A 25,906-nucleotide genomic window follows, 5' to 3' on the forward strand; every position below is an offset into this window, starting at 1 on the left:
ATCTTCTCCTGGTTGTAGGTTTTCCAGGATACTGGGAAGACTGTTTATGTTGTGGATTAGGACTTCTAGTGTTGTCCCTAGCTTTTATGTAATGAAGTTTATAGTCCTTGGTTTTAGTCCTAGGTCCATGATCCACCTTGAGTTGGTTTTTGTGTATGGAGTGAGGTGTGGTTCTTGCTTGAGTCTTTTGCAGATATTTTTCCAATTTTGCCAACACCATTTGTTAAAAAGGCTGTCATTGTTTTTGAAGTAGATTTCCAAGCCCTCCTTCTGAGGTTTCTCTAGGTGGCCTCGAACTGCTGACTCTTCCATTAGCAGCTGTGTATGGCCCATCTGCACCGCCCAAGTTCTCCAAGCTCTTTGGAACAGGTGTCATTGTTGCCCCTGTTACTCTTACTTTCACTTGCTGAGTCTGGTCATGATGATAGAGTGGGCTCCTAGCGGGGTCCCGGGGTGCATGTCGTTGTGTGGACCTGGTCTGTGGCCATGGGGGAGGTGAGGTATGTAGGTGACCAGGCCACACAGGAATGCCACCTGTTCCTGATTAGCTCCTATGTCCCTGCGTACAGAAGTGTGTCCCCAAGCCCCTAGTTGGTGGGAGAATGACTCAGAGACCACGTGGGGCTCACATGACCTCTCCACTGGCCATTGCCAACACACACATCACCTTACTAACGTCAGCAGGCACCGAGCGCCGTGGTGTCCACACTGCCGGTTGCGCCATGTGGACTCTCCTGTCGGGGACTTCACTGGCTGTTCAGGTCACGGGGGAGGCAGTGAGGCTCTGGTCCCCTGTGTCAGGTCACACCACTTGTCCAGGTAGTGTTGATCTTGACCCCTGGTCCCCTAGGCTCTAGGGCTCTTGCTTTCTCCGCCACACCGTGCGTCCTGCACTTAGTTTGATGGGGTCCAGGGGCTCGTTCAGGCTGGGTAGAGGGTCAGCAGACAGCCTCTGTCTGCCGAGGAAGGAGGTGGGCCTCTGTCCAGGCTGAGTCCCGCCGTCTGAAGCGGGATCAGATATCGGAGCCACACAGGGTGTAATGCAATATCCGGCTCTCGGTCTGGCTTTGTGATAAGATCTAGGGCTGGAGGTGCGAGAAAAGGAACAGGGAGGGGTCTCCTTCACCATCTCTGTATGAAGGAAATGAAGCTTGGGGCATGCTCATTACGATCCCATCTTCCTGTGAAGGAAATGAAGCCGAGAAGCCAGTTGTATTGAAATAGGAGGGATCCCCCCCCCTTAGTCCCCGAGGGATCTCTGGGTCACCGGCACCAGGGTGAAGAGAGCTGGAGTCTGGATGGGAACAGCTTGAGGACATCCCTGGTGCTGAAGTTGGGCTGTTGTGTGGGTGCTGGAGCAGAGTGAAGGGATGCACAGGAAAGCTGTCTCGGTGGAGTGGACCCTGCTTTGTTGTTTGGTGCTGTCGAGTTGACTGTTTATAGTGAACCTCTGAGAGCAGAAGGAATGTCACTCTTCTCTTCACCATTCTCACACTTTTCCATACTGAGGTGGCTCGTGTGTAGCTGGGATGCTGGAAGGCCGGCCACCTGTATTTCAGGTATCAGCAGGGTCACCCCAGGTTCATAGGTGTCACAGAGCTTCTAAACTGGTTGTGCACCCTGGAGTTGGAACCGACCCACAGCTGACCCTCCTTTGTCCAGCGGGTTTTCAGAGGCCGTTAATTGCATGGCATGAGATTGCCTATCCTTTTCCCACAGAGCAGCAGATGGATTTGAACCGTGTGCCTTCAAGTATGGCATCACATGTTCTTGCCGCCAGGCCACCAGAGCTCCCGGAAAACAAGACTGGCCATCCGCTTCTGAAATACCAGGGCCTCAAGAACTCTGTGAACAGATGATGGAGTGAATGGACCCTCCTTATTGCAAATGCCCAGTGGAAGTTGGATCTCAGGATGTTATGTGAGATCCTGCATTGAGTGGATGGTTTAGTTCAGTGATGTTTAACATCCCTTCACTCTGAGACCTCAGAACTATATGGGGTGCTTATCAATATCTGCTGAAAATCTCCGCATCCCTGTTTTCCCAAAGACCCTGGAAAAGAGTATCATTTCTACTACCAACTCCAAGTAGGCTTTTAATTGAAAAACAACAGCAGCAAACCCATGGTCATCAAGTCAATTCCAGCTCACAGCAACCCCGTGGCTTGGAGTGGAGTGTAGCCTGTAGATTTGCCCAGGCTGTAATCTGTGTGGAAGCAGACAGCCTCACGTTTCTCCCGAGGAGCGACTGATGGGTTCGAACCACCAGCCTTTTGGTTAGCAGCTGAGCTCTTTAACCACCTCTTTAACCACTGTTTTTAAACAAGAAAGCTGTGAGGTTAGGAGGCCATCAGGAAATGAGTCTCTGAGAAACCAGTATCAGAGACAGCGACCCCAGAGCTCCGCCTTCACAGTGGCGTCCTTCTGGGGTCAGCCATGGTGGGCAGCACGGATTGACGTGGCTCCGTGATTGACTCACAGTCCAGCAGTCACATGAGTGAGGCCTCCATCCTCCAGGTAGATGGACCCTCAGTGAGGGGCATCGACACAGCAGCCCCGACCACGGGCCCCACAGCATAGCGGCAGCAGAGAGGATGGAGTGAGACCGGGTGGGGCTTGGTTCCAGGGCCGTACGTAATGTCACTGTGAAGCACTGACCGCTCACCAGCACTTGACACCAACAAAGGCCGGTCGGCAACTGTCGGTGCCTCAGTTCAGAGGCAGAGTCCTTCCTTCCTCTCAGGAGCACAAAGCATGGCCGGGTCCTGTGTCACCCTCGCAGGTGCTGGCATGTTCTAGTCTGTCAGCTGCTGTGCTCTTCATCTCAAAGGGGGTCTCCCAAGCCCTCGCCGGACCTCTGCTTCTCCAGACATCCTGCCCTGCTACAGTGATTGATCCTCTCTGATGATGTAAAAGCCAGCAAGTCAGCAGTGGTCCCTCATGTAAGGTTTTCCCTCCTTGATGTTCAGAAACTGACACTGACTTCTCTTGCTGGTCTGTCTTGTCCTGGAAGCAGAGCTGAAACCTGCCCAGTGGGGCTGACCCTGCTGGGAGTTGAGATCCTGGTAGCATAGCTTCTGGCATCTGAGCACGGACAGGGCACCACAGGGTGACCGACTGATGGGCTGACCCTCTGTCCAGCGGAATATTACGGATTCAGCCAACTTTTCAAAGTAGAACCCTGTCCTAGAATAACCCCCGACACTCATGTTTTGATAGGAAGTTAGAGGAACAGTGTCAGTTGAGTTGAAAAAAATCAGATTGCCGTTTATATTAACATTTAATTAGCGACTATAACAAATTCTCTCTCTCCATGTCATTGACCCTCCAACAATGTTTGTAGTGCCAACTTCTATGCAGTTGACCTTGTACTTACACATTTCTGTTGAGTCAGAATCCGCTCACAGCTGACAGTCAAGTGAGTTTTCAGAAGCTACATAAATTGTACAACAAGGTGCCCGTCTTTCTCCCAAGGATCCGCTGGTGAATTTAGAACTCTAGAGAGGGGTGGGTCCTCCCTCCAGACTGTAGAGCCAGAGCTCCCTACACAGGTGACAATCACAGGTCATTTATAGTGGGTTCTGGGACAACATGGCTTTGAACCACACAGATCTATTTAGATGCAGATTCTTCCCTTCATTCTCCCACCCCCACCCCACCTCCATTGCTGTTGCAATGAGCTCCGCTGTCCGATTCAGATGCTGGGTCTGTGTGGACGAGTCTTCTCTGCAGTAAATGATTCTCAGGAGACAGACTCCTCACAGGTGGATAATTAGCATCACGTGACATTTTAAACTGACACAACGCTAGAGCCCATCACAATAGCAACTGGAAAAACAACAGAAGTCCACCTGTAAGTGGTCTGTGCATACACAGTCGCGTTGTTCAAGGGTCATGTACGTAGGTGGTGGTGGTGGTTAAATGCTGTCAAGTTGGCCTCACCTCATAGCAAGCCGGCTGATATGGCTTTGTATTCAGTCTCTGTTGTGTTTGGGTCCGTCTCACCGAGGGCCTTTCTCTCCTTGGCTGACACTCTGCTTTCACTGAGCATGATGTCCTCCAGGGACCAGCCTCTCCTGATAACATGTGCGTGGTCTGCCACACGAACCTCACCCTTCTTGCCTCCAAGGAACGCCGTGCCTACCTCTTCTGAGACATGCTGGTTTGTTCTTTTGGCAGTCCGTGGATATTCAGTATTCTCTGTCACCATCACGGTTTAAAGACAAGTGGGTGGTTTTTTGTTGTTGTTTCATTGTTCTTATTTTATACTGGTTTATTTTGAAAGCTTGAATACATTGGTTTTTCACACTGGATCTTTCCCATCTCCTTCACCACCCCCACCCATCAAATTGTGTGACCCTATGATTCACCTGCCTCCCCCCCACCCCATCATTGTCCAACTTTCACAATCACATGACCCGATTAATAGTACTATGACTTGGGTCATGTGTACCTTAGTCTTTAAAGTGACGTCTTTTATTTTTCATGAATGATTTTTTTAATGCAACATATATTTTTTACAGAATATTCTATTTAAATTTTCCCCCATTCATTCATTGTTGCACATTTTCCTCCCTGCCCACCCCCCTCCAGTTTGTTTTTCTCTTTGAAGAAAAAAATTTATTTTATTCTTAAACAATTCCTCCAAACCAATTTACAGTCCACTTTAATATGCATTTCTTTTTATGTAATCTTGTAATGAAAATAGTAGTATACAAAATGGGTGACCCTGGAGGACATTATGTTGAGTGAAATATCTCGGTCATAAAAGGACAAATACTGCATAATTATTTATTTTGCCTTGATGTGAATGTGTCCAGCGATGTGGAGATGGGACCTCCCACACTCATGCCCCACTGTTCACGGGCAATGCTGTGCAAAGATGCTTTTTCTAGGTGGGGCACACCTCCTCTGTCTCCATTATCATTCAAGTTGGACTAATTAACATGCAGGCAGGTCTCACTTCACCTGTTCTTCACTGTGTTGTGCTCCACAGATACCTTTTTCCCTCCTTCAAATTGAGGGTCTGCAGCAACCCTGCATCGAGCAGGTCTGTAGACGCTACTCTCCCGACAACACACGCTCACTTGATGTCTCTGTGTCCTATTTCCATCATTCTCGTGCTCTTCCACACTTTCTCATCACACATTGCACACTTAATCATTTAGAGTGCATTATCAACAAAGCTTACACATCCCTCAAAAAGCTCTCCGTGCTGTCGAGGTGGACTGGTTCACAGCTGACCCTCCATTTGGTTGTACAAGCCTGTAACTTGCACACAAGAGATGACCCATCTTTCTCCCAGGGAGTCATTGCTGGATTCTGATTGCCAGAGAGGCCATTAAGGGTTAGCATTGCAGCCGCCTATGGACTTTGCCATCAGAGCTCCCTGGTTAAATGGGAAACTCAGGAGTGCACGTGGCTTTGTTTATCACCACCTTCACTTGACTGTGGGGGTCTGGAACGAAACTGTCACTGTCTCCGAGGTCTGCCTGTGTTCACCTTCCTCAGCCCCAGGAAGCCTCTTTACCTCCCAGCACCTCCGCTGTGTCTGGAGCACCCTCAGCCGCGGGCCCTTTTCTCCAATCCTGTTTCTCTCTGGCTTTGGGAAGAGTTGTTGGTGCAGGGAAGTGTGTCCCGTTTGTAACTGGGACGTGAGCTGCGGGAACATAACTTGTACGTATCCTGTTGTTGTGTAAGTTCAAATCAGAACTCACCTGTAGCTGGCCCTCCTGGGGGTTTTCAGAGGCTGTGAATCACATGAGAGATTACCCATCCTTCTCACGCAGAGCAGCGGGTAGATTCGAACCACTTGCTTCTGAGTTTGCAGTGCAGCTTCTTACCACAAGGCCTCCAGAGGAGCTCCCTGTGTGTACCCTAAGAAACTGAAAATCCATGTGGCTTTCTTGATACTCACTCTGTTGCATGATTGGGAAGTGAACCAGCAGTGTAATCATTTGTTAGTCCCTAGGATGCCCCTGTAGGTGAAGGGCCAAACCATGACTCTTCTGAGTGGAAGGAGATAGTAACTGGGTATGTTATAGAACAGTGAGCATAGATGGGGACTATTGGACAAACAGCGTAGTGTCGATAGTCCTTTAGAAAACTTGGCACAACAGGAGAGTATGTTGGCCCTGTCCTTGCAGCCTGGTGGCTCCATGTCTGAGAGGGTGTGAGCTCTCCGCCGAGGCTGAAGGCTGCATCTCAGTCCCTGGAGAAGCGCATTTCTGTCCCAGTGGGATCCCTAGCGTCAAGTGTGTCCCCTCCAGCCTCAGCTGTTAGCTAAAGGGATTCTTGTCTTTCTTCTCAGGGACTTTGTGAAGGCCTTCATCCAGTTTAAGAAGCCCATTGTGGTGGCCATCAATGGGCCCGCGCTGGGCCTAGGAGCTTCCATCCTGCCTCTCTGCGACATTGTGTGGGCCAGCGAGAAGGCCTGGTTCCAGACCCCCTATGCCACCATCCGCCTCACGCCCGCCGGCTGCTCCTCATACACCTTCCCCCAGATCTTGGGTGTCGCACTGGTAAGCCCCCTTGTTCTCTGGTGGCTGGCTTCACTCTGTGGGTGGGCTTGGGTCTGAGATGGAAGTGGGTGGATTTGGAAGGCCTGACCTCCATATCATTGGAGGCATTCACACCAAACCTAGATGAAGAGGAGTTCAAGCTTCAGATGGTGAGTGCAGGTTGGGATGTTGACATGTAGGGTTTCTTTCGATCCTGGTGGGCTCTCGTTCTCAGTTACTTAAAGGAACTCATTCCCGGCGCTCTGGAAGGCTGACTGGGGTCCATGTCCTAGGTCCTGTTGTTTGAGTTCAGGCCATGGCTGGGCATGTGGATTCAAACGTAGCTTCCTTTCAGCCTGGGAGCCTGCTGCTCTTAGCTCCCTCAGCCTCCTCCTCCTCTGAGCTCATGGAGACATGGGTCATCTCCGAGGCCCAGGCTGTCCATGTCAGATGAAAGTAGCAAAGCCAGGAATGGACGTGGTGATGACCAGGTCTAAGAAGGCGACAGAATCCATTTAGTGAAGCATCCCAAGCACTTATTACTGCAAATATATTACTCCAGCGGCCCAGTAAGGTAGCATGTGTCAGTGTAGTTGGGAGCCCTGGTAACATAGCTGGTTATGCATTAAGCTGCTCATGGATACGTTAGTGGTTTGAACCAACCAGTTACTACAAGGGAAAAAAATGAGATATTTGCTCTGCCCCCCACCCCCAGTATCCATAAAAGCACTTTATTACAGATCTGCGGAGGTCAGTGGTTCTCAGCCTCAAAGACCGCCTCTCGAGATACTTGCTCTAGTAAAGATCTGTCATTTGCTTTTGAATCAGTGCAGACTCATTGGCAGCCCTCGATCAGGTTTCCAAGGCTGTAAATCTTTGTCGGATGAGGCTACCTGTTTCTCTCCTGCAGAGCAGCAGGTGGATTCGAACCACCAACCTTTTGGACAGCAGCCCAGCCTGTACTTGTGTCATCAGGGCTCAGGTCCTCTAGGGGTTGAAATTAACTTAGGGCAGGAGGTAGGCTCTTAGGAAAGGTTGTTCTGCTGTGACAGGTAACCCCACAATCTTAGTGGTTTAATGAAATTTTCTGCTATCTTGTAGTCTCTTGTGGGTGGGCTTGGTGGGCAGCATGGTGCCATGCGGACCAGGAGACCCAGGTGGCTTTTCCAGGAGTCCACCTTCCCTTCTAGCAGGTGGGGGAGAGGACAAAGCCTGGACCTTGGAAGGTTGTCATGGGCCAGGCCTATAGGACACAAGCCCACTTTTTTGCTCACATCTCATTGGCCAGGACTCAGTCACATGGCCGTCGTATTTGCAAGGGAGGCTGGGAAATGTAGTCTAGGTGTGTGTCCAGGAAGGTGAGGGTGGATTTGGGTGACCCTCACAGCAGGGGCCATGCAGCATGTCTTCCTTTGTCCCTATAACTGCTCATTTAATAGTGACTTTTCCTCGTCCGGGAAGGTCTCTAGGGTGCCCCTTTCTCCTTTCCATCTTATTGGATGGTGAACACGTTTGCTTACCTGAAGGCAACAGCGTATGTTCCATTCTCAGAAATGGGACCATTTCTCTCTACGCAGTTAATCTTCACTCTGCATTACTCTTAGGGAGATAAAACGAGTTGGTAATTTCACACTTGCTTGCTTCTCTGCCTTCTTGTTCCATCAGGTCAGCCGCAGTTTATAGCAGCTCTGTGGACCACAGATGGTCACCTTGCCCCATCCACTGTCATCCTTACCATCTCTGATAAACCCACTGTTACAGTCACTCTGTCGGTCCTGTGGACGGTCTTCCTCTCTCTCTCTGACCCTCCACCTTTCTCAACATCATGTCTTTTTTCAAGGACTGGCCTCTCCTGACAAAATACCTAAATTATGTTAAGTATGAAGTTTTCTTAATAATCACTTTGTTCTCACTTCTTCCAAAACAGACTTGTTACTTCTTTTAGCGGTCCGTAGGATATTCAGTACTCTTCTTCAACACCACGCAATTCAAAGGCATGGATCCTTCTTTTGTCATCCCTATTCACTGTGCAGCTTTCAGATAGATTCATAGGACGCAGTTTAAAAAACAAATACAACACAGCTTGAATCAGGCACACTTAGTCTTTAAAGTGACATTCTGCTTTTTAGCATTTTGGAAAGATTCTTGATGGCAAATCTTCCCAATGACTTCTGGTACTGCGGGTAGTGGTCGTGGATTCAAATGAAAGGAAATCATTGACAACGTGAGTCTTTCCTCCATTTGTCCCGATGCTGTCTTTGGCTCCGTTCTGAGGGCTTTTGTTTTCTTGCTTTTGAGCTGTGATCCATATTGAAGGCTTTGATCTTCAGGTGTTTCAAGCCCTCTCCACTTTCTGGAAGAAGGTTGTGTCATCTGCATTACACAGGTTCTTGATGAGTCTTCCCTCTGTCCTGATGCCTCATTCTTCTTCGTATAGTCTAGCTTCTCGATTGATTTGTTCAGCTTGTAGATTTAATCGATACAGAGAAATGATGCAGGCTGAGGCACACCTTTCTTGATTTTACATCATACCGTGCTCCCTTGTTCTTTTGGAGAAGAGCCTCTTGATCTGTGTACAGGTTTCACATGAGCACAGTTAGGTGTTTGGGAATGCTCCTTCTTCTCAATGTTTTTTCTGTGATTTGTTATGATTCAGATAGTCACATGCCTGTGCATAGCCAGCAAAGTACAATCTCTTTTTCTCTGCCTTACCTCTCTCCATTCCTTCATTGTTTTCATCTGAAGAGACTTGCAGAGCTTTTAATCTCTCAGATCTTGCCTTTATTAAAGCAGTTGGAGAGACTGCTTAAGAAATATCCTTTCCCTTTCCTTCAGATTCTGTAGTCTGATAAGGTCCCTGATGGACGTGTAGCTGTGACAAAGAGGGAACCCAGCCCTGCGGGTGGACGTTTAAGGGGGGATCCAGAAAGGGGTGCATCATGGAGATGCCTGGCAGGACAGGGGCTTCCCACCCTCTTTCATCTCTGTGTGTGTCTTTGATGGTGGCCTGAAACAGGAAGGTCCACTAAGAGCAGGTGATGTCACCATCAGCTCTCAGACCCATTGGCACCGTCTTCCCTGTGCTGCAGGCTGACAAACCCATGAAGCCAAATGACCCAACGGGAAACCCGTCTTGTTTCCAAGGCTGTAAACCTTTCCTGTCACGGAGCAGTCGGTGTGCTTGAACTGCCGGCCAACACTTGACTCTCCCTGCCACCGTGGCTTCTGCTTGGTTGGTGTCAGCTGCTCACAGCCCCACGAGGGGAAGAAGGAAGACGAGGCAGTGGCCTGTGAACATGACCTTCCTGCTGCATGCTCCTTCCCTTTGCATGAGTGTCCCTCCCCGCCGTATGAACTGAGAACCCACGCAGTTTGTGTGCTGGTTTACTGGGGTAATCACGTCATTGCGATGGTCAGGAACAGAGCTTCTGCTCATGAGCAGTGTGGTGGTATTTCCAAATAAGCTCTCGTGCACAGGTATGGGGTGGGATTTAGAACTTGACCATGTCTTTATAGGCGACACAGTTCTACCCAGAATGCCAAGCCAGTACATTTTTTTTTCTAGTCCAGTTCGCCGGCGTGGCCACTGTGACCATTGTGACCGGTCAAGGACAGCCAGTTCAGAGTGTGCACAGGCCTGGAGGCAGAGAGCTTGGCAGAGCCCATGCCAGAGTGGCTGCCATGTAGGCCGGGCAGATGGGGAAGGGGCAGCAGATGGACGTAGGCCGTGGGGAAGGCCTTGACTGCCTGGGAGGGAGCGGAGAATTTATCCCAAATGAGATGAAGACGGACATGACACAGCCGGACCCACCGCTGTGGAATCAACTCAGATCCATTGCGACCTTGTAGGACAGAGCTGAGCTGCCCTGATTCAAAGCGACCTTGTAGGACAGAGTCACTGCTCCGATCATAGTGACCTTGAAGGACAGAGTCCCTGCCCCGTAGGATTTCCAGGGCTGCAGATCTACCCAGGAGGAGACCGCTCACCTTCCTTCCACGGAACAGCTGTCATGTTCACATTGCTGGTCTCGTGGCTCGCAGGGAACTCTGGGGGCCTAACCCACAGGGCGTTGCCTGGCTAACTTGAAGCCTGAGCCTCTCCGGTCTTCAGAAACTACCAGCGGCTACTGTGGAGACCCCCTGTCTCCTGCAGTGTGATTTACAGCCTTGAAAAATCTGCTGGAATGCCAGCTATGAATTGGTTCCCACTTGGGTTACCAGTCTGGTCCTCACTCTTCATGTCACCAGGGAAGGCAGTCTCTCCTGATGATGGGTGTGTGGGTCTCTGTTCTTATGTTTCTTCTGGGTCTCTATCCTGCTCTCTCTCTCTGCCTTATCCAGCAGTCAGATCATGAGCAGATCCTCTGGGTAGTGGGACTAGAGGGACCCAGGTCACCAGAGCCCAGGAAAGTCAGAAGGTGTACGTCTGTCCCCCTGTAGAGCCCTGGGCCACCAGGAGAGACCCCCTCCACCCTGGTTTGCACCTTTATTCAGAAGAGAAACGAAAATGTGATGTTTCCTGTAACTGGCTTAGTTGTGAAAGCACTTGGCTTCTAACTGAAAGGTTGACAGGTCAAACCTACCAGCTGCTCCACTGGAGAAAATTGAGGTAGTTTCCATCTAAATAGGTTTATCACCTTGGAAGAACCCTGTGGGGCAGCTCTGCTCTGTCCTCCATCTAAACAGGTTTATCACCTTGGAAGAACCCTGTGGGGCAGCTCTGCTCTGTCCTGCAGAGTCACTATGAGTGGAAATGGACAGAAGGGCAAGAGGGTTTAGAACCCTAAGTACAGACCTCGGGGTAGCATACCACACGCAGGGGTGTCACGCACCCCACGCAGGGGTGTGGCAATGGGTGGCTTTGAGCTCACTGACTTTACTCTTCGCCCGCAAAGGGAGAAGACTCCTTCCCATCAGCTTCAGCCTGGAAACCCCACAGGAAAGCTTTTGTGGTCTAAGTGGGTCACCTTGTGGTCTCTGGGCCAATTGTCGTGACTGAAATATTGGTACTGAAATAATATTTTGTCATCATCCTGTCCGTCCCCCACACCCTACATGGCTCTGTCACCAGAAATGGGATGAGTATTAGCAACGTCAGATTGCCCGGTAGTAAGCAAGGGCTTATTTGTGTTTACTTAGTAGTCTGTAGTGAGTCATTTCACATTTGCACCATGTCTAAGAGCCTGCTTCTATGTAAGGCGTCTCTCTCTCTCTCTGTCTCTCTCTCTCTCTCTCTGTCTCTCTCTCTCTTTGTCTCTCTCTGTCTGTCTCTCTCCCTGTCTCTCTCTCTTTCTCTGTCTGTCTGTCTCCCTTCCTCCCTCTCTCCCCCCCTCCAAATACCACAACATCTTCTCACGGAATGTAAGCCTCTTGAAATTTACAGTCCCTGGCAAGGCCGGGGGGATCAATGGTACAGGTAAGCATGGTCTCACACTTGCTTACCTAAGTCACCTGTAGTGCACTATTTCTCCTGGATTTCACTGTATGATATGATGGGAAGCATGTGACACTGTTTTCTACAGATCAGTAAGCAAGCACACAGAAGCCCATGCTTACCTGGTGTGTTAGTGAGACCAGGAGGCCGGATGGAGCACTGGTTAAGCTCTAACCAGCTAACTGAAAGGTTGGCCTATACCGTAGCCATTCAGCAGGAGAAAAGACCTAGAGATCATTTCCCGTAAAGATTACAGCCTGAGAAGCTGTGACAGGCACTAGTCCTCATGGGGTCACCATGGATCCACACTGTCTCTGTGACACACCAAGCATTGACAGTTGGGCAGAGCCACGGTGAATGCATGGCTTTTTTTTGATGATGTCATGGAAACCGCAGTCCCTCTCTCCAAAAGAGTACCCGTAGACACACACATTTGCAGGCAATTCCTGGGCCTCCCGAAAGCTTCTCAGACCCCAGGTTAAGAACCCTGTCTTCAATCTTTGGACAAATGCTGCTCTTTTGACCTTACATGACTCTTAAGGAATGATACGGCCGGGTGTTACTCAAATCGAAAAAGCTCAAGCTCATTGCTATTAAGTCAGAACTGACTCTTGGATTTCTGGGGCTGTAAATTTCACGGGAGGAGATTGCTCATCTTACTCCATCCGGGCAGCTGGTGAATTCAAACCAGCAGAGGGGCACGGCTTTTTGGTAAGCAGGAGGGCTCCCTCTGGATTATATCACTACTGGTCACCTTATAAGTCTGTTTCTGTTTTTGCTTGACTGCGAGTTGAGTCAAAAGGGTGAATGTTGTTTCAGGTTCTAAGGGCCACAGTCTTGGGGGCTCCACGAGGCTCTGTCAGACCACCGAGCCTGGCCCTGTGTATCTTTTTGTGTTTGGATCCACATCGTCCTCTGTTTTATCCAGTATTAGCAGTGGTAGCCGGGCAACATCTAATTCTTCTGGTCTCAAGCTTGTACAAGTTGAGATCTAAATGGTTCTTTGGTCCTTTGAACTAACTCTTTCTATGCATTTTTGGCTTTCCTTTCTGCCATTCCAGACAGGGAGAGATCAAGTATTGTGTTGTTGGGGGCTGCTGTCAAAAAGGAGGAAGTTGGTAGCATAGGAGGTATTCATGGAAAGGAAAATTACAGGAAGGATGTGTGATTGCATGGTAGGTCTTGTGATAAATGTTATAAAATAAAACATGTGTGAGTGACTGAACGGTAAACCAATGGGCTTTGGAAACTCTTCACTCAAATCACAGTAAAAAGAAGTAATGTTTCCAGAGAAAGGAATCCTGCCTTCGAGCCAGCGTGGTGGCACGTGGCACACCCTGGACTCGCGGGCCGCCAGGCGTCCACTACAGGCTCTCAGCCTTCTCCCCCCTCTCCCCAGGCCAACGAGATGCTCTTCTGCGGGAGGAAGCTCACTGCTCAGGAAGCCTGCAGCCGGGGGCTGGTGTCCCAGGTCTTCTGGCCAACCACCTTCAGCCAGGAGGTCATGCTACGGGTCAAGGAGATGGCCTCCTGCAGCGCCGTGGTGAGTCTGCGTGCCCCACACAACGTCCCTGCCCCACAGCCCTGCCCCCATGGGGAAGCCTTGGTTTCTTGTATTTGCTTATTTCCAGCAGCAAGATAACCGTTTTTGTCTGTTTGTGTCTAACTGTTTAATGCAACATCACGCGTTCGCAAGGTCCTCTGCAATGTGGTGTGTGTCAGGACTTCATGTGGATAGTGTGTGAAGTCCACGGTGGTGCACATAGTCATATGGTATCTCATTATGTGTCACGGTCCACCGTTCTGTCTGCTCCTCTGTCCATAGACATTTTGGGTGACTGTTGTCAAAAGTGCCGTGTGAACCTTAGTGTCTGTGGCTGGCTGATGTCCACATTGCAGTGAGCGCCCAGCACGGTCCAGTGCTTTGATGAGCTCCTTACCCAGGTCCTTCTTTGACCTCTCTGATGAGCCAGAGTGGCCCTGACACACTCACTCCACAGTCTGGCAGATGCAGGCACTGACATTGCGAAGGTCACGCGGGGACACTGTTGTGTGTGTTTGCACCACAATTGGAAAACGAGAGGGAAGAGTCATGCAGGTAATGATTAAAAACAAACAGCAATGAATAACACCCCAGAACCACTGGGCAGATCGGACTGTGAACCGTGGCGACCTTCTAGGACAGAGAAGAGCTGGCCCAGAGGGTTTCCCAAGGCTGTTCCTCTTTACAAGAGCCGTCTCTTCATCTTTCTCCTGTGGAAGGGCGCGCTGGTGGGTTCAAACCTCCGACCTTCGGGTTCACAGCTGCATTCTTTAACCACAGTAGCACTGTGTCACTTTATCAATTCTCTGTCTCAGTGTTGAGCGCTCACCCCTGGAGGGAGAGGGTAGCACTGTTAGACGTGTGTTGTTGTCTTTAGAAACAACCTCACAGGAGATAATTCACACTCTATGGGAGAGTGTCCGAAGCGGGCACAAACCCATAAAACGTCTGTTGTATTCTCAGCAACAAGGTGCCTGGGCTGATAAGAACACCAGCTGTTGGGCCAACTGAGAGAAAGCTCAGAGACAGCAGTCCTTGCTGTACTGTGTGTCACTGCCTGTGACTGTCTGCTGGCCGCTGCCGGGCACCTCCCGAGTGTCACCAGCTGAAGGCATATCGGAAAATTAGCCCCAAACCAAGCCCATGGCCGCCTCGGTGCTCTGAGCCACCGCCAGCCCGGGAGATGGAGGACAACTGTTCCGTTTGGCTTCCGAGGCTGTAAATCCTGACCAGAGGAGATCGCCACGCTTTCCTCCCCCAGAGTGGCTGGTGGATTAGAACTGCAGACCTTTTGATGATCAGTCAACCAAGTGCTTTAACCACTGCACCACTGAAAACACACTGGAAAGTGGTTGTTACTGCTGTGTGCCCGTCGAATCAGAACTGACCCATAGCTGACCTTCCAGCAGATCTTCAGAGATTGTAGATTACGTAAGAGTTTGTCCGTCTTTGTCCCTCAGAGCAGCTGGGGGTTTTGTGTGTGTGTCCACACACACACACACACACACACACACACACACACACACACACACACACACAGTAAGTTTAAGTGATGCCTCTGCCGAGGTCCTGGCTTTATTTGTCATCCTGACCTCATGAAAGCCACTCTAGCCTGTCCGAAGCTGGAGAAAAGGTGGTCATGGGCGTGTTTAGAGAATGACAGGTCAGTGTTGGGCTGGACAATGTTGGGCAAGCCCCTGGACACTCCTTCTTGCTCCCTGTCCACCCTGCACCTCACTCCTGACCCCCACCATTCTCCTGACTGCAGATGCGTTAGTCATGTATTAGGTACACCATCTAAGCACTCTGCTGCCAGTTGAAAGGTTGGCGGTTCGAACCACCCAGCGTCTCTCAGGAGAGAGACCTAGCAGCCTCCTCCTGGGAAGATGCCAACGTGGGAAACCCAGCGGGCTGGATTTCTGCTGTCGCAGTTGTGAATGAGAGTCGCCTGGACGGCACACCACAGCCGCAGGCAGCGCGTCGTGTCGCTTCCACTCCCAGGAAGCAGAGGTCGAATGATCCGATGAGAGGGGGATAATCATCGCCGTTCATTTTAGCAGAGTATCCTGTTGTAGGGAAAATACACACAGCGTAACATCTACCAGCACAGCCTCCACGTTCACCACTCGGACTGTTGATTGGCTTTTTCATGGCATGTCACCACGACCTCTGTCCTTATCCAGAATGTTCTGCCATCGTTAGCATGGTCTCGTTGGCTCCTAAACACAAGTCCCTTCTTCTCCTTGCTCTTTCTCTCACGGCCGCGAACGATCTCAGCTTTCTGTGTATCTGCTTATTTCACCTTCGTGACCCCACGCCGTATCTGCCCTTCTGTGATCGACGTATTTCACTCTGTGCTATCTCTGAAGTTCATCCGCATTGCTACCTGCATGAGAAACTTCCCTTGTCTGTGACTGAGTAGACTCCCATTCTGTTTGCATGCATTTTCGTTCCCCATCCATCTGTCTTTGGGCATGCTTGCTGGGTGGCTGTTTGTGGTGACCGTTTCAGTCTCGGTGGACATTCTGCTTGTGAAAAGTGTGGTCATGAGGCTCCTTTCCAGGATTCCCCTGCTGGTGCCCCGCTCGCCACAGCCTGATGACCCCAGGGCTTTGATCATCTCCGGAGGTAGCGTTGCCTTTACCTTCCCTCATAACTGTGTGGACCCACTCTTCCCAGTAGCCTGGAACTGTCCTGGTTTGACCACAGCCGCAGGTTAGTGAAGGAGAGGACGACCTTCAGTGAGAACGATTGGGGCTCTGACTGCAGCCCCACGATGGTGAGGGGTGCAGCACAGGGCAGGGCTGAGATCTGCTGTTCAGAGGGCCGCTCTGAGTCAGAGGTGACTTGGGGTGTTGCAGTTGAGGTAGATCCTATGGGTGCCCTGCCACCCTCTAGCTCATTTGCTTTTCTTGTTGTTTCTAGCCTTCCTAGAGTTAGTTGTCATCATTCCTGTTTGATAGATAATGGAACTAGAGCATGGAGCGGTTAAAAGAGTACCCCTCCCACTTTCTCATGGCTCCCCTTGAAAACGATGCTGTGTCAGTGTCACTGTTGGGTAGAAGGCAGGGCACCGAAGCTGCCCTAGGCGTCTGGCACCTTGGCAGGCGTCGCAGGGAGCCCTCATCTGGAATGCCAGGCTGACAGGGACCACTTTTTCTGGCTCCCAGCATCAGAAGGATGACCAGCACCTGGTAGACCCCACGCACAGTCCTAGAGGAAACCCAGCTCCGCTCTAACAGGGCTTGTCCGTGTCCCCGTAGGTGTTGGAAGAGTCCAAATGCCTCGTCCGCAGTTTCCTGAAATCGGTGCTTGAGGACGTGAATGAGAAGGAATGCCTCATGCTCAAGCAGCTCTGGAGTTCCTCCAAAGGCCTGGACTCCCTGTTCAGCTACCTGCAGGACAAGATTTACGAGGTCTGACGGGGGCCCAGCCCACCTGCCCCGACGCGCTAGGGCGCCTGGCCTCTGGCTGTGCCCAGCGTCTCCGGAAGCAGCGTGTGCCGTGTGCCCCGGCCGAGCGGCTTGTCGCCCGTGTGTCTCTTTGTACCTAGGGTTGTGTCCATTTCCTCGTGTCCTTGGTTGATCCTCATTGGTTTGGTTTCGTGTGACAGATGGGAAATACAGAACACTTGGCCTCCCCTAATGTCCTCGTCCCACTGGCCAGAGAGCTCTCGAGGGCTATCACTTCCCAAGCTCTGCCGGGCATCCGTCTTTCCCGATGTGTTCAAATGCACCATCTTGGTCTGTGACAGGCAGAGCAGTAACTGCCATCCTTCTGACCCCGGCCACGTCCACACAGCACCTCTGTGGGAAGACGTGGTCACTGTGGCACTCTCTGGCGAGATGCGGATTGGGTGACAGGGGACAACTCATCTGAGGGACATTTCCAGACTGATGAGCAAAATGATTGTGTAGACCCTGCCCTCCGTCTCTTCTCTGCTGGGAATCCATCTATGACCTTTCAAACCCAACTCAAGCGATTTGCGAACCCAGATATTGTACATTTAGAAATGTTTCTTTTTGTTAAATATATATTTTTTAAAATGATGTAAGTGAAAATTCTGATAATTTATGTGTATTATATGTAAAGCTAGTTTTGCAAAAAAGAAAACCAGAAAAAAAAACAAACCTCAAGCTACTAGGGAAAAAAGGTTCTTCTTGGGTCAGAGCTATTTAATTTATTTATTTGTGTTTATGTATTTCTGGGTCTGTTGTTTACACAGGTGTTATTTTCATAACTGCCCTGGACCAAATGCCACGCACAGTTCTTGCCATTCTGGTGCGTTCTAGCAGTGAACCCTGTAGAAATACAATTCCGAGAGATGGCCGGGGAAGGATTGCAGTGGCCGAGAAGCAACTAGGTTCTCTTCAGATGAAATGGTTCTCAGCTATAATCCCAGAATACTAGCTCTTTCTCTTCATCCATTGGAGAAATCAGGGAAAGGAGATTCTCCACACTTTGCTGCCTTTTAGGAGATTAAGGGTTCTTCCAGCTGAAATGTATATAGACCCACCGTTCCTACTTACTTGATGTCTGGAGGTGGAGACCACGTGTTGTGTAGAGTCAGAGCGATTTGTTTCGGGGAAATGTTTGAGCTTGGAGTTGAGAGTTCTACTTCTTCTGTCTGGCTGGTGATACCTTCTTGGGGAGGAGGTTGAGTTCTGCTCTGCTGAGCTGTCCACCAAAGGTCAGACTCTTTTTCTCCTGACAGACACCAAGACCTTCTATCTCTGTTCTCGAAGTTGTGGACACAAAGGAGCAGTAGCTAAGGACAAGGTCCCCTGACCACTGCTGCCTTGGTTACCACAGGATTCTGGGACTTCTTTTAGACCCTCAGACCATAATTCCGGAGGCATCTACTGTCAGGAGGTACGGCGTTTGAATTTGGTTGGTGAGGAGAGAACTACACATCAAGGTCGTGTCAGAGAATCGGAGCGTAGCCTACGTGAAGCTCACACCCTTTTAGTCAGGCATCCAGGCGACTTCAGAGCTCCAGGCGGTGGACTTTCTCCATTTCTATCACGATCTCTGTCTCTTCTCAGGGACTGTCTCTTCTGCCCTGGCTCTCTTTTCCTCTGCTAATCACCCCCACTGTTGACCCCTGAGATGGTTAAATGGAGACACCAAAATTGGACACAGCTTAGGAAGGTGAGACAGTGTGGAAAGAGGAGGTCATGGTCACCATGACTGTTCCTTTGTCTTCTCTCCTAAGGTCACCACACACCCAGGGCAGATGGAGTAATTCCTGACCTGGACCATTTATTTCAAAGAAGAAGTTGAGTGTCTACACTACAGCAAGGGACATGATCCCTTTATCTGGATTGGATTTTTTAAAAAAATTAAATCTGAATTCTTGATTCCCAAATTGCCATTGGTCTTCTGTGTAGGAAACTTTGCATTTTATCTGATTTCTTGATCCTCAAATTGCTCTTGGCCTTCTTGGTAGGGAACCTTGCTTTTTGAGTTTGTGAGAATCAGGGAGGAAAGGAATCATTTCCCTTCTCATCCAGAGAAGGGAACCACCACATTGGGTGGATCCAGGCGGAGAAGGAAGGGATTGAAGTCCTGGGCACCATTCCCTTCAGGAAACATTTGCTTTCGCCTACGTGCTGATGTTACATCCCCTCTTTAAGAAAGCCAAGGTACAGACAGGTAAGAAGCCCTCAGACAGGCCTTTCCCCTCCTGTGTCCTAGCCAGTCATCTTTGTCACGAAATCCTCTAATAAGAGTCCCTTGATTTCTGCGTTACTTCCAATCGGCTCCAGCTGCATTCAACTTGTAGGGAAGTGGCACCATGATTCTCATTATAAAAGGAATAAAAAGATGCTTGGGAATTCCATTTGTTACATGTCTGTCTGCTCCCCACCTGTAAGAGCCAAGAAAGTTTGGCTTTGATGCCCCATGAAACCCTACATCCTAAGCATTGCACAGTTTTTTTGTGATGGAGAAAGCAATTTCTAAGGTCAGGTTCTAGACATGGTGGAAAGTATTTTAAAAGACTTGCAAGTTTGACTATTTCCATGCATGCCACCTTTTCAGTAAGGATGTTTTGCCTGTTTGGCAAAAGTTGATGAAGACTGTTAGGTACAGGGCTGACTTCGATCATTGTGGCTCTGTTGCCCCTTTTCAGACAATTATCTGGATACTTCCTAGATGAGATTTGCTTATTAGAAACTGGTCCAAGACCAGGCCTGTTGTTGTGCTGGAAGTCAGTTAGCCTAGTAGGTTTCCTGGGACAGTGTTTAAGACCTCTGCTTTTTCACAACGATGATTTCCTAACCTTAGCATCCCCTGGCCTTCCATGGAATCTAGTCTTCTGCTGTTTTCTCTACCTTGCCCCGTCCCTGACGGTCTCAAATGCTGAGTGAAGAGTTGTAGCTGGTCTCACACTTCCCTTTTGGGCTTGGATGACCGGCAGTGTGCAGGAAGGAATGGACAGTTCTTTAGTCAAGAACCTTTCTCCAGGCAGACGGCTCCTTGCCTCTCTTATGAACTGGGCTTTAGAACTCTTCCTTTCTTCTCTCCCCAGGCCCGATGATGCTTTATGCCTTATGTCTTGTAGGGGAACCATTTGTGTTAGCTCCCCCCTCCCACGGGCATGTCCCTTCCATCTGACTCCCTTCCGTCATTTGAAGGCCACCGCCTACTGCCAAAACACCTATGGGTCCCTTCCCGCTTTGAGTGAAACCCATCAAAATGACCTATTAATAATCAAATTAGACCATGTTGAGGATATAGCAGGGAATGGTTTTAGAACTCTTATTCTTGTTTGGGATGCATTAAGCCAGGGAATGTTCTCTTTGAGGATCACTGAAAATATGTTTTCCCATATGGAGTTTAGTGTAATGACAGAAAAATAATAATCAAATTGGACTCTCAACAAGGCAACTGTCTGGGTAGGCACATTTAGAGACAGCCTTGAGTGAGTGTCAGATTGCATTGGCTGGGGGGGGGCAAAGATAAGCTTTTCTTTAATTTGATGTCTTCTTTTTTTTTTTACAATCTGGTTTTAGTGGGGATTCTTTTTAAACAGAAACATCTTCAGACCTTGTTAATTAGATATTTAAAATGCAGACTTGCTTCTCTGCCGTTTTCTGTAATCAAATACTTACTTGTATATATTAGTCTAGATACTCTTGCTAATATACACAGTATTTAAGACTCTAAATGAGATTTCTTAAGTATTTTATTTTATTCTCTGTAAATGATTTTGTATAATCTTTAAAAATCTACACTTTGCCTTTGTAGATATGTAAGGGAAAAATCATTTGGGGGTTGTCTTGCATGTATATTTTTGTTGTAGATAAGTGTCGCTTAGTTACTTCTGCAAATTTTGAGTTGAAATGCTTACAAACTTTAATACAGTATATATTTTCAGAATATAAACTTTTATATTTCTGTGGTAAATTAGGATATGCGTTTTAGGCAATCTTTTCCATTAATACCACTGTTCTTTCAGACAATAACATACTGGTTTGGTGCCAATATAGATATATTTTCCCCCCATTATAATCTAATGCTCTTCTACTGTTAAGAGAGCACATTAATTTTTTCCTTCAAATAATTGAGTTTTAAGTATCATTTTTAAAAAGAGAACTGATTTTTGTGAATAAGCCTTACCATTAGGATCAGTAAAATTTCCAACCTTTGCAACAACATGTATAATTTACCATCTCCCCGTAAATTCTCAGTATGTGGCAGTTGGTGAAGTTTGGAAAGAGCCTTAAGCTTGTTGCAAAAAAAAATATTAATAAGGGTAATACGGGTTGTTTCTTCTAAGCAGTGTGAGTTTTGTTGCTTGAACTCAGTGGAGTCGTAACTCATGGCTAATTGGAAGAATTTGGTTGTGTTGGTGGCAGCCGGGGTTAGAGTGCTATCTTGGTGATTACCTTTGGCCATAGGAATGGACCAAAGACAGGTTTTCCATTGTTCTGTTGGCATAGCCACCTGGAACTCTTCACACTGTTCAGACGTGTCCCAGGGAGGGTTGCTGGACCATCATTTGTTTGTTGTTTTTTGTTTTGTTTTGTTGTTGGTTCCTCCCCCCACCCCAAAAGGCATTTTCTGCTTCTGACCTCAGTAGTTGAACCAGGTTCTTTGTGGGTGACGTTTGGAAATGTCTGAGGTCAGCACTCTTTTGAAAGATGCTGGCCGAGTTTACCTACGAGTCTCACGGTGTAGACAACCCGCAGTTGATTTCAGCTCCACGGTCAACGGTCAGCAGCAACCCCTCGTGTACCATCAGGGTGTTACCAGTAGATGATGCATGTGAAGCCATACCAAGCGTGAGGTCAGCAGGGGAAAGGCAAAATAGAGCTTGCAGCATCCGGACCTGTCCCCCACGGCTGTTCTCAGTGGAGTCACGGAGCTCTGAGCAGCGGACCCACTGTGTCTGGCATCAAATAAAGCTAACAAGAGATTGAATTTAAAACACACACACACACACACACACACACACACACACATATGCGTATGTATATGTGTATATGTATATATGTGATTTATTTTGTTTGACCACCTCTAAGTAATCACCAGCTGATTCTTTTTTCCCTTCATCATGATAAAGGGGATTTTGAGACCACTTCTACGTGATTGCCAAAGTCACATCACACACTCGGTTCAGCTCTAGGAAGTAGTCAGTGAGAACGTTACCTCTGGCCAAGAGCCCGCAGGTTTGCAGCACGGTCTCACAGTGTGGGTGACAGTCAGAGAAACTGACGTCTGGTTTTGAGTTCCATCTCCTGCATCCCTTTGCACTGGCCAGGGCTCAGTGAGCTCAGTGAAGTGACTCTGGGAAGTTGAGTGTAGAGTTTTCTACCTTCGTCATTTGCCGACTTCCCATGTGGACAAGTTTATGACAATAATTGCCTTTCATCAAGTCAAGGACCAAAGAATTCCATTATTCCAAGCAAAGCACCGGTTTTCGTAGATGGCGGGCAGTCCCATGAGAGATGGCTGTGCCTGGTGGTACAGAGTCGACTCGTGTCCGCCAGGCCCAGGCTCCCCCGGCTGGCCACGCAGAGGGCTTAGCAGCCACGCGGAGAAGGCTCTGACAGTTTCCAAGGCCCGTCTCAGGCAGGTGTCTCTGATGTGCAGCCCTAGCTTTTGTCGATGGCATGAGGAGGTTGAGGTCTGTCTAGTGTTTCTGTAGGTTTTCTCACCAGTGTAGTCACCTGCATCCAGTTAGAATCCTCTGGCATGAACGTTTTGGACGAATCTTCACTGCGCAGAGTAATTATGCGCTTGCCAGATTCCTTTCTCCTTTCGTTCTGCACCGACCCATCCAGTCCCTGTTTGGTGAGAGAAAAGTCTTCTCCCACCAGATGACGCCATTTTCATTCATGATGGTATTTCACCCATTCATTTACTGACTGAGAGAGGATTGATAGTTGTGTTCTATTGGTAAGGCTTATTACCAAACTCCTGATAAAGAAGCAGGCTACCAAAAAAAATGATATATATATATATATAATCACTTCCCTTCACCACCTAGGCATGGATTTGATCATGGATGTAGCGTACACCAAAATCCACGGAGACCTTAGCAAATTTCCCACTTGTTTTCTTTTGCCAGGTTACCATTGGGAGAGTCTTTTAACTAGTTCTGAATATTTGTAAGTATGAGTACTTCATAGAGTTATAAATGCAGGTACGCCTCACCCTTTCTCACCACGTTGTAAATATGCTCCCCCCACCCCCCCGAGGCTGGGAACAATCCCAAGGAATGAAACCTTCTGATTTATCCAACGCTGACTGTCTAGAGCAGATTGTACACTCTCTTTGTGAATGGTTCTGTAACGTGTATGAACACATTCTGGGTGCCTTAGAAGTTGTATTTTTCATGTGTGCTAATATGCAGTATTTATACATTGTGAGAAGCAGCTTTGAATAAAAAGGTTGAAACTTCATCTCCACTCGCTGGTTTCCTCCTTTGAGCAATTAAGTATGCAGAACCTACCCACCATGGGGCCTGTCGTTTTGGGGCAAGGGCATGGTTTCTGATGCCTTCTGGGATCTGAGATATCTCGGGCTGCAATATCTGGTCTGCCTCTTGGAAAATACAGAAACCTCCCTCATATTGACTTCTGACTTCCATCACTCATACAAGCTGGCACTGGGGACAAACAGCTTGATGCCACAGGACCCTCAAGTTGGAGCGAGGGCTACTGTCGGCACTTTAACCTTGTACGATTCTTTGCACCACAGGTTCCCTTCCACACTGGAGAGGAGGCTCCGTAGGGTTCTGCACCCCAGCTGCAATACTTGGCTGTGGTGACATCTGTCACTCTGGAGATCTTTTATGCGTCCCTTACAAACATGAGCTCATTGCTTTGATCAACACAATGTGGCTTTATGAGAGGGACACTAACAGGGACCCCGATACCCAGGGCCCAGCCTCAGAGCTGTAGGACAGAGGAAAAGGAGATCTTTCAGGGCTGGTGATGGTGGATTCTGGGGGAACTGATATGTTCAAGAACATCCGTTCAGCCAGCCAACCATTCAGAGACCCCACAGACCGTGCTCTGCCACAGGCATTGTCCTAGGAGCAGGGATGCAGAGATGCCTCAGCCACACACTGTCCCTGACAGGAACTGAAGGCTAGTGATGTGCGAAAGAGGGAAGTGGCCCTTTCTTAATCCATCCAGGGCGCGAAGGGGTGGGAGCTCCCAGGAGGCCGTGCTGAACAGAACACCTTCCAGCCACAAACACTCAGAACCTGGGGGAGACGGTGCAGCAGGAGTTGATACTCCATCCAGTCACCTTTCTGTCCAGGGGTCAGCCAGGCTGGACGGGGCTCAGGGTTTCTCACTGTTGGTCTTCTTTTTCATTGTCCTTGACGTCGTTATGGTTGATGTCTTCACGAGTTCCGTCCAGCTCACGATGACCCCACACGTGCAGAGTAGAATAAATAGCTCCTTAAGATTTTCAAGGCTGTCTTCCAGGGTGTGTCCGGGCAAGTTCTGACCACCAGTCTTTTGCTGGTAGTCAAGCACTTGCCCGTTTTTTACTGCCCAGGAACTCCGTGGTGGACACAGTGACACTGGAGCAGGTTGTCTACCAGGGCAGCTGTAGAAGATGCCCTGAAGAAGGGCTCACAGGTACCAGGTGTCTCCAGATAGGAATTTCCTGATAACCATCCCCTCTCCTCCCGTCTCCAATGCCATGCAACCATGACTGGGAAATGAGAAAAGGACGGTAGGGGACAAGGCAGGGAACAGAGGAGGTCTCTGCTCTTCTGTCTTCAGAGACTGACGTCCAGACTGGTGTAATTCAAGAAGTATCAGGAGACCCCCACCTGCTTGGGAGATCCCCAAGCCAGATGGTGATGTGTAACCAGATAGCCTCCTGGATTAAGAGCCCTGGAGGTGTTTTCTGGATGGTGGCTTGGCTGGTGACCGAGGGCTTAACCACTGTGTGTGGAGGAGCAACACACACATAACAAACACACACACACACACACACACACACACACACACACACACACACGCCTCTGCCTTCTCAGGGTGGGTGGGGGAAGCCTGTTTCTCTTTCTGGTCCCCCGCTGTTGTTGAACATGGAGCCCTTGGCTTTACCGGGACAGATGGCAGACGCACTGGTGCAAGGTGGCAGGGGACCTGGTGGTGCGACCTGCAAAACCACAACTTGTTTACGGTTTCACTTCCCAGAGGCAGACACCTGAGCGGCTCTCACGATGAGTGACAAAGCGGCGCCATGTCAGAAGCTGGGGACCAGTTCTCAGTGGGATAGGTGTGTGAGCCACAGCTTCTCTTGAAGAAATCTTGAGGTTGTGTAAGGATCACATCTGCCCTAGGCCGCATTTCCAGTCTGCTTGGGTGAACTTCTCGGTCTCTCACCCTCCTGGTATCTTGAACATCACACTGTTGTCATAGCAACAACTCTGGTGTGGCAGAAGCTACAGAATGCTCAGGTCCAGGTAGACCTGGGTTCCCATCCCCACACTCCTCCTCTGTGACCCATTTATATCACACGCTCACTCTGGGCTTCAGAGGCCTCTCCTAGTGCATTGGGTTTGGGGGTTCTTTTTTAAAAATGATTTTTTAGTTTCTATTAAGGGTGAAAATAAATGTCAGAAGTGGACAGGGGTCCTGTTTACACACAAAGATGAAAGTAATTGATACCACTGACTTGCACATGTAAGAAAATGCCAACAGGGCAGTGTTTTGTTTTATAGCTTTTAAGCATGGTTAATCACTTGTCTCACTTACCTTGGACATGTCAGGAGGGATCAGTCTTGGGAAAAAGGAAGGTGGAGGTTCAGAGAAAGAGGGAACTTTCAGCCACGTGGATTGACACGGTGACTGTTACAATAGACTTGAACCTGTCAGCGTCTGTGAGGATGGCTCGTGATAGAGCAAAATTCAGATCTGCTGTTCAAAGGGCTGCCGTGAGTTGTTATTCAGTAGCA

General features: G+C 49.0%; 1 protein-coding gene across 1 annotated transcript in view; it reads left to right on the top strand.

Annotated features, from left to right (window-relative positions):
* The window catches only part of CDYL2 (chromodomain protein, Y-like 2), a 60,923-nt gene extending 44,000 nt beyond the window's left edge, over positions 1–16,923 (top strand). Inside the window, exons 5-7 of the mRNA XM_006888887.1 lie at positions 6,310–6,520; positions 13,333–13,476; positions 16,740–16,923. Coding sequence (XP_006888949.1) covers positions 6,310–6,520; positions 13,333–13,476; positions 16,740–16,898 — 514 coding nt within the window. The 3' untranslated portion in view covers positions 16,899–16,923. The remainder of the gene's footprint in view (positions 1–6,309; positions 6,521–13,332; positions 13,477–16,739) is intronic.
* Positions 16,924–25,906: the final 8,983 nt, after the last annotated feature.

The sequence above is a fragment of the Elephantulus edwardii genome, unplaced genomic scaffold, assembly GCF_000299155.1.
Source record: "Elephantulus edwardii isolate Elephantulus edwardi_28Jun2011 unplaced genomic scaffold, EleEdw1.0 scaffold00072, whole genome shotgun sequence".
Taxonomy (NCBI): domain Eukaryota; kingdom Metazoa; phylum Chordata; class Mammalia; order Macroscelidea; family Macroscelididae; genus Elephantulus; species Elephantulus edwardii.